Raw genomic sequence first — 13611 nt, 5'->3', positions numbered from 1 at the left:
TCTTCCTCTCTGCCCCGCCCAGATAATCGCTGTTGCCCCTCCGCTCTCAAGAGGCAGCTGTGATTCTCCATCCCCACACATCCCTCATCAATGGCTGACTGCAAAGAAGTGAGAAGCCAAGCTGAGGTTCATGCTCATGCCTGAACACCCAGAGAGCCTGGTGCTGGAGGTCTGGGTGTCCCCTTGGCCTGCCACTAGCACCTGCACCCACACCAGGCTGGAGCCAAGCTCCGCGCACAGAAGGTGGCCTTGATTTCTCAGGCACAGCTGACCTCAGAGATACTGGTCCTGACTCTGCCAGTTCTCTCATACTTAGTCTTGTTGCCCCAGTTCCTTCTGGATTGAAGGCGATGTTGCCTCAAAACAAGGACCAGGTTCTGCCACAGACCTCAGTGCTCCCCGGGTGCCCCCCTTGGGGCTTCTCACAACTTGTGGACTCCTCTCCTCACAACCTACAGCCTCTCTCTGCCCATCAGTCCCTCCGTCCCTCTCACCCACCGTTCTTTTCCACTCAGTCCCATCATCCTTCCTCCCCTCCACCAGCATCCCCCTCTCCTGGCTTCCAATTTGGCTCTTGTGACCCAAATTCTGACTTTGTGCCACATCCCTGTTCTCCCTCTCTCCCAAGTTCCCCCACTTTCTTTCACCAGAACTACCTCTCTCTCCCCAATCCACGTGCATCGTCTCCCTCCAACCACTGGCTGTACCCCTCTCCTCCTCTGACCCCTTCCTTCTCTCCCTCCCAGCCCCAGAACTCCTCCCTTCCCCACTCACCTTGCCAGTCTCCTTCCCACCCCGAGGACCTGCATAGCTCCACGCTCACTTCCCCAGGCCCAAGTCCACCTTCTCAAAGGCTCCACTCTAACAGGCAGACATGGCGCTGGCATCAGTACAGGGACACCGGGTCCGGGTCCCCTGGGGTAGTGGAGAGATGCGTGCCAAGCGAGAAGGATCCTGCACAGTTCAGGGACCCAGGGGCCCTGGCCCAGGCCCTGGTGGTCCAGCTGGGGCACCGCCGCATCGCACACGACCTGCGGCTCCTGCTTTTGCAGCACCTGTGGCTAGGCAGAACCGGCCAGGCCCCAGTCGTGGAGTATCCTATATGCCTGGTGTGCCTCCGGCCCCGCAGCCCCTCCTGCCCCCTCCCCAAGTACAGGACTGGACCCCGGCTGCTTGCCTTCCCCCAACTACTGCCCTGTGTGGAAGGCCAGGAATCTGGGCCACTCCGGATAGGCATCGGCTTCGGCCTCCGCCTGCCCCAGGGCCAGGCCAGGGCCTTGCATCTGCTGCCAGAAAAAAGGCCGAAGGAAGTAGGGCCTCAGGGCAAGGATCCTCAGGCCTGTGGGCATCCATCGCCAGCATTTCAGCCTCCAGCAGCTCAGGCCCGGGCCGACCCAGCCCCAGGCACACCCTCCCAGACCAGGAGCTTCAGGTCTGCAGGCCTTCAATCACCAAACTCTCCACGATGTTTCTCCGGGCCTCCACCTCGGGCACCAAAACAGGCCACTACCTCCCCGAAGCCCAGGCCTTGCCCTGCCCCAAAGAGGCCAGTTTCTCTGGAGCTCATTCTCCAAAAGTCATCAGTTTAGTTCCAGAGCCACGGAGGCCCCCTGGAACACCCCCTCCAAACCCCACCCTCCCAACCAGGCCCCAGATCTCCGGGAGTCCCCAAGACACCCTGAAGGGCTGGCTGGCAGGAAGTCAGGTGTGTTCTCCTGCTCTGAACCCTGGGAGCCCCTTGTGGAGTCTGCTGTCTCCAGGCTGAAGAGGACCAAGGGCACCAAGACCCCATTCAGCCCTCCGTGTAGCTAATAAAATCTGACCCTGTGAAACTTGTGTTTGTGTCCTGCTGAGTCCACAGAATAGGTAGCTATAACTACAGGAGTGCCAGTCTCCAACAAGACCCTTGGTGGCGGGGAGGGGGTGGTTCACGCCTATAATCCCAACACACTGGGAGGCTGAGGTAGGAGGATCGCTTGAAGCCAGGAGTTTGAGACCAGCCTGGGCAACATAGCAAGACCCTGTCTCTCCAAAAATAAAAATATAAAAAAATCAGCTGAGTATGGTGGGGTGTGCCTGTACTATCAGCTACTCAAGCTACTCAAGAGGCTGAAGTGGGAGGATCACTTGAGTCCAGGAGTTCAAGGTTACAATGAGCTATATCATGCCATTGCACTCCAGCCTGGGTGACAGAGACCCTATCTCAAAAAAAAAAAAAAAAAAAGGGCAGGGTGTGGTGGCTCAAGCCTGTAATCCCAGCACTTTGGGAGGCCAAGGTGGGCATATCATTTAAGGTCAGGAGTACGAGACCAGCCTGGCCAACATGGTAAAACTCCGTCTCCACTAAAAATACAAAAATTAGCTGGGCGTGGTGGCAGGCGCCTGTAGTTCCAACTACTCAGGAGGCTGAGGCAGGAGAATCACTTGGACCTGGGAGGCGGAGGTTGCAGTGAGCTGAGATCAGGCCACTGCACTCCAGCCTGGGCAACAGAGCGAGACTCCGTCTCAAAAAATAAAAGAAAAAAGACCCTGGAGGATGGTGTCAAAGGAAACAGAGAGGCCAGAAAGAGCAGGTGCCATGTATCCAAGGAGCACAAGGGACCCACAAGGCCTGGGGACTTAAGATATGCAGACAGCTTGGCCACGCCCTTCACACATCTAATGTAACTCTGTGGGACAGATACTAGCATCACCAAAGATGAAGCCACTGCACCACTCCTCTGGGTGCACCTTAGTTAATCAGAATGCAGGAGGGGTATCTCCTTTCAGGGAAGGACATCCCTTGTGCTCACTCTCAAGAGTGCACAAAGGTCACAAATCCGAGGGAGGATGGAGTGTCAGGCGCAGAAGATACCTGCCCTGCTGAGGCCAGCAAAGCAGCTGGCCACCCACCAAGCCACCGGCCCAGGAGTGTGAAGCCTTGAGAAAGGGAATGGCGGACACTACCCCTGCCAAAAGTGGGGGATAGGAGTTAAGGATGACAGAAGCATCCCCATACGAGGAAGCAGTGGATTCAGCGTTTGAATTCAGGTTTATTTTTAAGTTCATGCTGCCTCCATTAAGAAGCAAGAGACTCTGGTGGTTTCTGGTGTGTGCCCTCCGGCAAATCACTTCCTCTCTGGGGTAAGCTGCAAAGGCCTGTGCTCCCAGGAGTTGGTGTATCACTCACCAAGTGGGAACAGTCCTAATTCGAGGATTTCATGTGTGTGAGAGACAGGGTCTAGCTCTGTCACCCAGGGGCTGGAGTGCAGTGGTGACATCACTGGTGGTCGAGCATAGTGGTCGAGCTCACTGCAGCCTCGACCTCCCAGTCTCAAGTGATCCTCCCGCCTGAGCCTCCTGGGCAGCTGGGCCCACAGGTGCCATGACATTTGGCTAATTTTTAAATATTTTGTAGAGACGGAGTCTCCCCATGTTGTCCAGGCTGGTCTAGAAAGCCCAGGCTCAAGCCATCCTCCTCTCTCGGACTGTCTGAAAGTGTTGGGATTACAGGGGGATTACAGGCATGAGCAACCATGCCTGGCAGAGGATTTTTTTTTTTTTTTTTTTTTTTGAGACGGAGTTTCACTCTTGTTGCTTGCTGCCCAGGCTGGAGTGCAATGGCAATGGCGTGATCTCGTCTCACTGCAACCTCTATCTCCCGGGTTCAAGTAATTCTCCTGCCTCAGGCCCCCGAGTAGCTGGGATTACAGGCGAACGCCACCACAGGCGCATGCCACCACACCTTTGTATTTTTGGTACAGACCGGATTTCTCCATGTTGGCCGGGCTGGTCTCGAACTTCTGAACTTGTGATCCGCCCGCCTCGGCCTCCCAAAGTGCTGGGATTACAGGCGTGAGTCGGATTTCTTTATTGAAGGTTGACCCTTATCAACCTCCACTGGCTCCACCTCCTCCGCGCCCCGGGGCGCCCCGCACAAAGATGGCGAAGTCAGTGCTGGGCGACTGTGCCTCCGCGCCAGGGGTGGAGAACCGAAGCCCCGCCCCGGGGAAGGCGGCCCCGCCGGCTAGTGCTGACTCGTGTCGGTGCTCCTGCGCCTGCGCGGAGGGAGACGCGGGACAGGTGCGCGTGCGCAGTGTGCGTCTGCGAGAGCGACTTAGACGCACTCGAGCTGAACCTCGGCTGCCTGCGGGTGGTCAGGGTTTTGGCAATTCTCCGGTGTGAGAGGGGTCGGGTGTGCTCCCAGCGGCGACGGGGCCGAGTTCAGCGGCCGGGGCAGTAGTCGAAGGCCCGGCCCGTTATGTCCTGGGTGCCGTGGTGCGGGCAGTGAACGCGCGCCGGGCGGGATGGGCCGACGCCGGGCGCCAGAGCTGTACCGGGCTCCGTTCCCGTTGTACGCGCTTCAGGTTGACCCCAGCACTGGGCTGCTCATCGCTGCGGGCGGAGGAGGCGCCGCCAAGACAGGCATAAAGAATGGTGTGGTGAGAGCTCAGAGCCACTGGGGCTGGGTCTTGCTGTGGGCTGGCGGCGATTCCAGGGTGGCCGGGGGTCGCGGGGCGGGCCACACTCCAGCTTCGGGCCCTGCCCACTTCTGTTGGGAAGACCCGCTTGCCTGACGCCCCGGCGCGAATTTCAGTCGAGAACTCAGCAGGCAGAGGAGAGGCTTTTAAGGTAAAGTGAAAGCTGCACACAGCTGCAGAGCCGGCAGGAACGCTTCAGCTCCGCCTCGGAGCAGCTCCAGGGCTCTTATTCTGGCCTTTTCCCGGAGGTCTTGCCTGCCCTCTAGCAGCGGCGAGAGTGGTGCCTTTGGGTTTAGGCTAAGTTCCTTCCCTCTTCTGAGCTTTACCCTGTTCTGTAAAATGGAGGTAATAATCCCAGTCCTGCTCAGTGTAGAGATTTGTGAGGCCCAAATGAGAGAAAAAAGACTCGAGAACCCCTTGTGAACTATAACGTGCAGAAAGTAAAGGGGTAAGACATCAGACTGTTCCTAGACGTGCTCTCTGGGCACCCCTGAACTTGCTCATCCGGGTTCCCCCTCCCACAGCACTTTCTGCAACTAGAGCGGATTAATGGGCGCTTGAGTGCCTCCTTGCTGCACTCCCATGACACAGAGACACGGGCCACCATGAACTTGGCACTGGCTGGTGACATCCTTGCTGCAGGGCAGGATGCCCACTGTCAGCTCCTGCGCTTCCAGGCCCATCAACAGAAAGGCAACAAGGCAGAGAAGGCAGGTAAGGAGCTCTCTCCCTCTCTACCCGCTTGGGGAAAGGGTTGAACGAGTAAGGTCACTCTTATCTTGGTGTCTCTAAAGAAGTGGGTCTGGAAGTAGGGTTTTGGTAGCAAGCTAGAAGCTGTATGGGCACCTGCCATGGAGAGAGGGGCCAGTACTCCTTACTGTAGAAGCCTAGAACCTGGCCAAGTGTTTGTGTTACAGGTTCCAAGGAGCAGGGGCCTCGACAAAGGAAGGGAGCAGCCCCAGCAGAGAAGAAATGTGGAGCGGAAACCCAGCACGAGGGGCTAGAACTCAGGGTAGAGAATTTGCAGGCAGTGCAGACAGACTTCAGCTCCGATCCACTGCAGAAAGTTGTGTGCTTCAACCACGATAACACCCTGCTTGCCACTGGAGGGACAGATGGCTACGTTCGTGTCTGGAAGGTGTGGGTTTGCGGGGTTAGGGAGGATGAATGTCAGTAACAGCAAGACCAAAATTGTGAGAAGCTGAACGTGGCATCTGGGAAACTTGTGAATGAAGCTTGCATTGAGGGGCCATTAGAAGGGAGTGGCGTGGAGATCAGTCACAGTGTACTTGCTGGACACCTGAGTTAACTATGGTGGTGGTTTGGCTACAGGTACCCAGCCTGGAGAAGGTTCTGGAGTTCAAAGCCCACGAAGGGGAGATTGAAGATCTGGCTTTAGGGCCTGATGGCAAGGTGAGGGGGTGGGGGTGGGAGGAGGGTGGAGAAGGAGAGAGGAGGTGCTTATGCTGCTTGCCCAGTGAGTGGATCCCCTAACTGTCCATCCTTGGAATCTTTATTCCTGACTAGTTGGTAACCGTGGGCCGGGACCTTAAGGCCTCTGTGTGGCAGAAGAATCAGCTGGTGACACAGCTGCACTGGCAAGAGAATGGACCCACCTTTTCCAGCACACCTTACCGTTATCAGGCCTGCAGGTGTGAAGACTTTGCGGGGTGGCTGAAAGAGGCATAGCCCAGCTGTGGTGGGGGAGAGGGAAAAGACTGGGGATGGGAGAGCTGGGGAGGAACTTGTTGAGTTTTACCTCAGGTCTGACCAGGGTGCAGGTGGTGCACAAACCTCTGAGGAGGGTTGGGCAGGCCCCAGGAGCTGAATAGCTCCTCATCCGGCCCCCAGGTTTGGGCAGGTTCCAGACCAGCCTGCTGGGCTGCGACTCTTCACAGTACAAATTCCCCACAAGCGCCTGCGCCAGCCCCCTCCCTGCTACCTCACAGCCTGGGATGGCTCCAACTTCTTGCCCCTTCGGACCAAGTCCTGTGGCCATGAAGTCATCTCCTGCCTCAATGTCAGGTATGAGACATTGCTGCCTTGGCTAGGTGGGGGTCCCTGAGGGAGCTTGGAAAGGAGTCCTGCCTGGGTCCCCGCGGACCGGGATTGGGGTATGAGGGTTGCTGCACAAGCCTCCAGGACAACGAGCACTTTATTGTTTGTTGCAGTGAGTCTGGCACCTTCCTAGGCCTGGGCACGGTCACTGGCTCTGTTGCCATCTACATAGCTTTCTCTCTCCAGGTAATGGGTGGAGGTTGGCATGGCCCTGTCGGTGGACTGTAGGCCTGTGTCTACCCTGAGTGTGCAGGAAGGAGTCTGGCCCGTTCTATAGAGGGAAAACCTGGGGGTGGGGAGCATGCTTTCCAGAAAGACAGTTCCCAGCTAGGCCTTTCCTCACTCGTTTTCCTTCTACCCGCAGTGCCTCTACTACGTGAGGGAGGCCCATGGCATTGTGGTGACGGATGTGGCCTTTCTACCTGAGAAGGGTCGAGGTCCAGAGCTCCTTGGGTCCCATGAAACTGCCCTGTTCTCTGTGGCTGTGGACAGTCGTTGCCAGCTGCATCTGTTGCCCTCACGGCGTGAGTCATTGGGTGGGGCAGGCAGGCACCACTCCACCTTTAACTGGACCAGAAACATGCCCCCCGGGGGCTAGGCTCTTGTTTGTGCCACTCCCCCTTTGAAGGGTTCTGGTTTTCAGGTTGGGAAGCCCCTTTGCCTGCTGACCTCTCCCTTTCCCTCCTGCAGGGAGTGTTCCTGTGTGGCTCCTGCTTCTGCTGTGTGTCGGGCTTATTGTTGTGACCATCCTGCTGCTCCAGAGTGCCTTTCCAGGTTTTCTTTAGCTTCCCTGCTTCCTGGGAATCAGGAGCCTGGACACTGCCATCTCTAGAGCAGAGTGGAGGCCTGGACTCCCTTTGCTCACTCCATTCGGGTCCACAGCTGAGGCTGCCTCTGATAAGATGAATGGGCACTGCCTTCCCTGCTAGTGAAAAGGCTTGGTTATGGCCCTGCCTGACTCTGGGCCCCAGGAACCCTGCCTTCATCATCTGTGGATCCATCCAGAACAGTGGTGTCTGAAGCCCAGGCCATACTCCCTGCCTCTTTCCTTCTGCCTACTAGAGGCTCGAGAGTTGAGCTTGTCCTTTCTCTAGAAACATGTGAAGATGCCCAAGAGCCTGGAGGCACTGCTGTCCTTCCTGCAGAAACAGTTTCTCCTCCTCCCCTCACAGCCTTGGGGCCAGTTCCCCTTCACATGAAGCCCCTGGCATTTGCTGGGGAAGGGACTGGCCTGGTACTTGCTGCTGGGGCAAAAAGACGACTTGGGTAGTAATCTGGGGGTTCAGATGGGTAGCACTAAGCCAGCCGGCCTAAAGATGCAGTAAGTTCCTAGATAGTCTAACCTTGAGGAAAGGGAAAATGAACCTCAGCCCACTAGGCAGGAAAAGTTGATATTTAATAAACAAGGAAAGAGTGAACTGAGACCCCCAATGGTACTCTTGTCAGCTATTTCTGTCCTCAGAAGGCGAGAGAGCCCAGAGGTCAGGCAGCCCCTCTGGGGGCTGGAAGATGGCTCTGGCGTACTGATGCAAGAGGCGGCTCATGTAGCAGTGCTGCCATGGGAGCAGCCCTTCCAGGAAGCCGACGTGGCCACCCCGGCTGTGATGAGCAGCGCAACGTAGGGGGAGTGTTGGGCGGCCTGTATGGGAAGGGCTAGGAGAGGGTCAGGGGCCAGAAACGGCCTTTACTGGGAGCCCAGGCTGTCTGTCGCGTCCCTCATGGCCCATTTTCCTTGGGGCCAAAGTGTCCCGATTCAGAGTACTCACCACCGACGGGGGAGAAGGGGTCATCTGCTGCATTGAGACAGAGCACAGGGATCTGGATGGCATCTACCTTGGTTCTAGGGCTTGCTGCTTTGTAGTAGGTAACACAGTCTTGATATCCAAAGGCCACAGATGTGTAGCGCTCATCAAACTGGCGGATTGTGCGGGCCTGCAGGTGTTACCGTAGGATAGGCTAAGATGATAAAGAATGGGAAGATAGTGGAAGACTCATTTGGGGGGGCCCAGGGGCATGGCTGAAGATTATACCTGTAGCACAAAGTCTATGTCCACCACCTTTTCAATCACCTTTCTGTTTCTACAAGAGTACATAAGAGTTTGGCTTGACACCTGGACCTGACCCCCCACCCCCAGGCCCTGTCTTACTATCTCATGTGTGAAGAAGCCCAGAGAGAACTGACCGAGCACTAGGAGAGCTTGGAGTGTCTGCCATCCTACTCTGTCTACTGCCTCCTCCCACTTGCCACGACCCTACCGTTGCACAAGCTGGCAGAGCGCAGCAGTGAGGGGCCGATTGAAGAGCAGTGAGTTGAGCGGGGTTTCCAGGGAGCGGGTGGTCTCAAAGGAATCCCAGCATGCAGACAGAGTCAGTGCTGCCACCAGCCCTGCAGCCTGCCCGGCCTGTGCCAGGTGATTCAGCACCAGTATCCTGTAGAATTGGACAAGGGACCATGAAAGAAGGGTTTGCATTAATGTGAGTTGGGACAGAGGGAGGGGACATGGAGGAGGAAAGGAAGACTGGGCCTCTGGGTTAAGCCTAGGCAATCTTTACCCTCCAAAAGAGATGCCCACGGCTAGCAGTGGAGCTTGGGGATAGCGGTGCTTTATGTGGTTCACAACTGTCTGTAGATCTTCAGTATTGCTGGCACAAAAAGCCCTGTGGGTCTGAGGGCAAATCAGATCATTAGGTAGGGAGGGAGACCGTGGTCAGAAGGTGGAGGGGAAATTGAGGAAGGAGAGGTAGGAGGTAGAGCCCCAGGGCCAAGGATCTCTAAAGGGAGTGGGTGAAGGGCTACTATGAGGAAGGCCGCTACTCACCCGCAGTTCCTCCCCACGGCAGCCCCGGTTGTTAAACACGACAGCCCTGTGGCACACAGGTACATCTTAGCTAGACCCTTCTTAGCCCCTCTTCCCTTTCAGTAGTCTTCAGAAAGACCCCTGTCCAAAGATTCCCTTCGTGTAGCATTCTTCATATCTATCAGTGTCCAGATTGATTTCTCCCTAGTACACGTTCTCAGATGCCACCCCACTCCGGGGCTGCACCCGTCCTTACTGGTAGCCATCCCTCAGAGCTTGGTTAACTAGGTGCAAGATGTATGTCTCCTGGCTACTGCCGGTGATGCCAGGAAGCAGCAGCACAATGGGCTGGGTAGTAGGATCAGGGTCTTGGCTGCTGTCAGGCTGCTTGGCCCAGTCTAGCAGGAGCTGGCCTCCATCTGGTGTTTGGAGGATGTCACTGGTTTTGGAGGAAGAGGCACACAAAGATAACAATGTAATTCAAAAGCTTTGTCCTGTGCCCCACCCATAAACGAGTCTCATAACTTCCCATCAGCATCCTCTGAGGGTGTTTTTCATGTAAAACAGTAAGGCTTGACAATGTGGGGTGGGGACATAAAAGATCATGACCTGATGGCCATGCAATTATATAGCCCTTCCATATAACATCCACTCTCATTGTACCCTCAACACAGGGATGTAGATGAGACGGATTACCTACATTTTAAAAGTGGTAAATAGATTTTCCCTAGATACCTGGGGTTTCACGTTCACCGTGTTCTGTCCCTTCTTACCTCTGATAAAAGACTAGGGGCTGAGACTGCAGGAAGACTTGGAAGATGCTTTGTAGTCGCCCCTCAAAACACCACAGCGTTGGGTAGAAAGTCTCCGTGGTGATGGAACAGTGTTGCTCCAGGAAGGCCAGAAACTGTGGCCCAGCCACCAGCCGAGGCCTCTGTAATCACACAACAGTCTGCCCCACTTCCCTGACTTTTGCACCAAGCTAATGAGGCACCCAACACCAGAGGGTGAGAGGGCCCCTCTCCAGAGGACAGCCGGGAGGACCCTGCTTTGTCTGCACGTGAGATACTCAGCACAGCTCAGTTGAATGGCCAAGTCTCTGATAATACACTCCAGCTAGAGCCCCTAAAAACCCAGTCTTGGAGTGTCACTGTCCAGAATTGACCCTGAACTGGGAGCTGCTGAGTTGACTGAGTGCTGACTTTCCCGCTCAGCCTATCCATGCCCCAAACCCATTTTGGAGACAGCAGGTAATGTAAATAGCCAGGTTCAGTGGTGTGCGCCTGTGGTCCCAGGCACTTGGGAGGCTGAGGTGGGAGGATCGCTTGAGCCCAGGAGTTCAAGGCTGCAGTGAGCTATGATAGCACCACGGTTCGCTAGCCTGGGCGACAGTGAGACCCTGTCAATAAATAAGTGCCCAGCTGATCCCCTGCAGAAAAAGTCGAGGTTCTGGTCAGGGGCTGAAGAAATGCAGCACCATTCAATCTTCAACCTTTACTTTGCAGTTGAAAATGAAGCCGACTGGGCGCAGTGGCTCGTGCCTGTAATCCCAGCACTTTGGGAGGCTGAGGCGGGTGGATCATGAGGTCAAGAGATGGAGACCATCCTGGCCAACATAGTGAGACCCTGATTCTACTAAAAATACAAAAATTAGCCAGGCATGGTGGTGCATGCTTATAGTCTCAGCTACTCAGGAGGCTGAGGCAGGAGAATCACCTCTGCACTCCAGTCTGATGACAGAGCAAAACACTGCCTTTTTTTTTGAGACAGAATCTCTCTCTGTCACCCAGGCTGGAGTGCAGTGGCGTGATCTTGGCTCACTGCAAGCTCCACCTCCTGGGTTCATGCCATTCTACTGCCTCAGCCTCCCGAGTAGCTGGGACTACAGGCGCCCACCCAGGCTGGCCTAATTTTTTGTATTTTTAGTAGAGACGGGGTTTCACCGTGTTAGCCAGGATGGTCTCAATCTCCTGACCTCTTGTTCCTCCCGCCTTGGCCTCCCAAAGTGGTGAGATTACAGGTGTGAGCCACCGCGCCTGGCCTAAGGGGCTTCTTTCTACCAGGGACCTTATCTTCTCTTACTTGTGGGGCCCCTGCTGTTAGATTGTGCTTTAAAGGAAGAACAGCCCTAATGTGAATCGATGTTTTTCTTGCTTCGTGCCAGCCAGGGGGAAGGTGACAAGGATGAAATAACAGGGACAGATGAGGTCAGTGGGCACTGAGCCCTGACTTTCAGCTTCTCTGCTGTATTCTGGACAGACCTCAAGTGAATGAGAGAGCCTAGCCACGTAGAAGGCATGTGAAGGAGGAGTATGCCATAGGTTCAAGAATAGAAACTGCATATCTGCAATGAGCCCTAAGGAACATGAAGACCAGGTTTCTATCTCCAGTATAGTCCCCATACTCTACAGGGGCAAATGGCAGAGAGGCCAAGTTGATAGTGCAACTGTTGGGAGATGTGACTTTCAACCCTAGTCCTTAAGCCCTGGAATTATGACAGCTGTCAGTCGTGTGCAGGCACTGGACTAAGCCCAAGCTTATGAGATATTTTATAAGTGAAGAAGTTATGACTGACAGATGTTAAGTGGTTTGTCCAGTTACACAGCAAGCAAAACAAAATTACTAACTATGACATTACCACCAGTACTTGTAGGTAAGATTTGTTGAGTGCTCATTAAGCTCCAGGCATTGTGCTAAGCACTTCACACAAATTTTGTCTTGTGATTTTCACAATGGTTTCATGAAATAGGTTGTATTTGAATGCTGAATAACTTGTCAAAGGTCAGAAGCATGCCAGAACTAGTTAGTGGCAGAGCAGGAGATTCAAACCCAGGTCTCTCTGACTCTAGAGCCTGCACTGCCTAGTCACTGTTGTGTATTGCCTCCTAATTGCCAAGATTTTGAGTTGCTATCCATTTTTTTTTTTTTTTCCCTTGATACGGAGTTTTGCTCTGACACCCAGGCTGGAGTGCAGTGGTGTCATCTCAGCTCACCACAACCTCTGCCTCCTGGGTTCAAGCGATTCTCCTACCTCAGGCTTCCGAGTAGCTGGGATTATAGGCATGTGCCACCATGCCCGGCTAATTTTTGTATTTTTAGTAGAGACGGGGTTTCTTCATGTTGGTCAGGCTGGTCTCGAACTCCCGATCTCAGGCGATCCTCACACCTCTGCTTCCCAAAGTGTTGGGATTACAGGCGTGAGCCACCGTGCCCGGCCCTAAGGAAGACATTTAGTAAACAATAAATGCTAATGTAGAAAGCTCTGAAAATATGGAAAAGTCTCGGTAACACTAAAGGCTCCTGTAGACCTTTTTAAAGGACTCAAACCAGTAGGTGTCTTGTTAGACTCAGCTACCTAGAACAGAGTTTAATGAAGATGAAAATATTTGGCTTTTCCTGGATATGTAAATTATGTATTTATCTAAATTTCAGTGAGAAAAATCTCCAAATTCATCAAAATCAACCTCTTCAAACTTTCTCATCACACTATATGGAGAGCCTGGAACGTAAAACAGGGCTGAATGAGCAAGGACAGTTAGGGTCATCCATCAGTTCTGGGCTAGGCCAGTTTCTGGCCTCAGCCAGCCCTTAAGGGAAGGGAGGCCCTACTAAGCTATTTGGGGGGTGGGTGGTGGTGGGAGTTAGCCATGACCCCACAGACCTCTGGTTCCTTCTTTCAGTGCAGCTGAAAGACTCAGCTAAACCACCTAAAAAGGAACGCAAAGTGTGCACATCTCTGACACCTCAGGATGCCTTCCAACCCACTTTTCCCAAATGCTTGTCCACATCATAGAGAGCAGCACCCTCCGGTGCCCAAAAGGCCCAGGTGGCACGGGGAGCACATGGGATGCAGAGGCACTAGGGAGGCAGAGCCGAGTCTCCATTCGGTGGGAGCAAATTTCGTCTGTGGGGAAGCCCAACCATTCCAGCTCCCACCAAGGGGCTCAAGCCCGTGTCTGGAAGCTGCCCCTACACCCAAACCCGCCGGCCAGAGCACTGGACCCGCACCCACCTGAAGGACACATGCCCAGTAGTAGCCCAAGTAGAGGGCAACGGCAAGAGCCAAGGGCAGAGAAAAGGTGTCTGCCCAGGTGCCATTCTGGCGGCTCAGGAAGGAGTTCAGCATCTTGTGTTGGGGGCTTCCGACCCTCAGGCTCCTGGCTGGCCCCGGCTCGCCGGCCGCCTGCCATAGGCAGCCTGTGCAGGTCCTGTCCCCGCTGCCGGCCGTTCGCGCTGCCCGCCCCGCCCACCGCAGGTGCCGGCGGCTAGGCGGCGAGAGGCGGTGCTAGTTGGTC

At 54.9% G+C, this 13611-nt stretch overlaps 3 protein-coding genes across 8 annotated transcripts; 2 read left to right on the top strand and 1 right to left on the bottom strand.

Annotated features, from left to right (window-relative positions):
• PRR30 (proline rich 30) lies at positions 1 to 1827 on the top strand. The gene has a single exon (XM_025354748.1). It carries the CDS (start codon positions 351 to 353, stop codon positions 1587 to 1589), a length of 1239 nt encoding a protein of 412 aa, XP_025210533.1. The 5' UTR covers positions 1 to 350; the 3' UTR covers positions 1590 to 1827.
• A 2208-nt stretch (positions 1828 to 4035) lies between these two features.
• PREB (prolactin regulatory element binding) lies at positions 4036 to 7946 on the top strand. 6 transcript variants are annotated; one of them, XM_025353732.1, is made up of 9 exons: positions 4036 to 4421; positions 5052 to 5174; positions 5378 to 5598; positions 5793 to 5873; positions 5988 to 6112; positions 6312 to 6485; positions 6632 to 6704; positions 6883 to 7042; positions 7209 to 7946. In XM_025353732.1, exons 2-9 carry the CDS (start codon positions 5066 to 5068, stop codon positions 7301 to 7303), a joined length of 1038 nt encoding a protein of 345 aa, XP_025209517.1. In that variant the 5' UTR covers positions 4036 to 4421; positions 5052 to 5065; the 3' UTR covers positions 7304 to 7946. The 6 variants fall into 6 exon arrangements, with proteins under 6 accessions (XP_025209517.1, XP_025209513.1, XP_025209515.1 ...); XM_025353728.1 differs by having other exon boundaries at positions 4985 to 5174; XM_025353729.1 differs by having other exon boundaries at positions 4044 to 4416; positions 4985 to 5174; positions 6883 to 7040.
• A 14-nt stretch (positions 7947 to 7960) lies between these two features.
• On the bottom strand, positions 7961 to 13611 carry ABHD1 (abhydrolase domain containing 1). The gene is given in 10 exon segments (XM_025353734.1): positions 7961 to 8118; positions 8121 to 8171; positions 8285 to 8450; positions 8549 to 8597; positions 8775 to 8948; positions 9072 to 9184; positions 9338 to 9383; positions 9573 to 9755; positions 10090 to 10250; positions 13329 to 13611. Coding segments are annotated over 10 exon segments (1215 nt in total). The 5' UTR covers positions 13443 to 13611.

This window comes from Theropithecus gelada, chromosome 13 (genome assembly GCF_003255815.1).
Source record: "Theropithecus gelada isolate Dixy chromosome 13, Tgel_1.0, whole genome shotgun sequence".
Classification (NCBI taxonomy): domain Eukaryota; kingdom Metazoa; phylum Chordata; class Mammalia; order Primates; family Cercopithecidae; genus Theropithecus; species Theropithecus gelada.
This window is presented reverse-complemented; position numbering and strand designations above follow the sequence as displayed.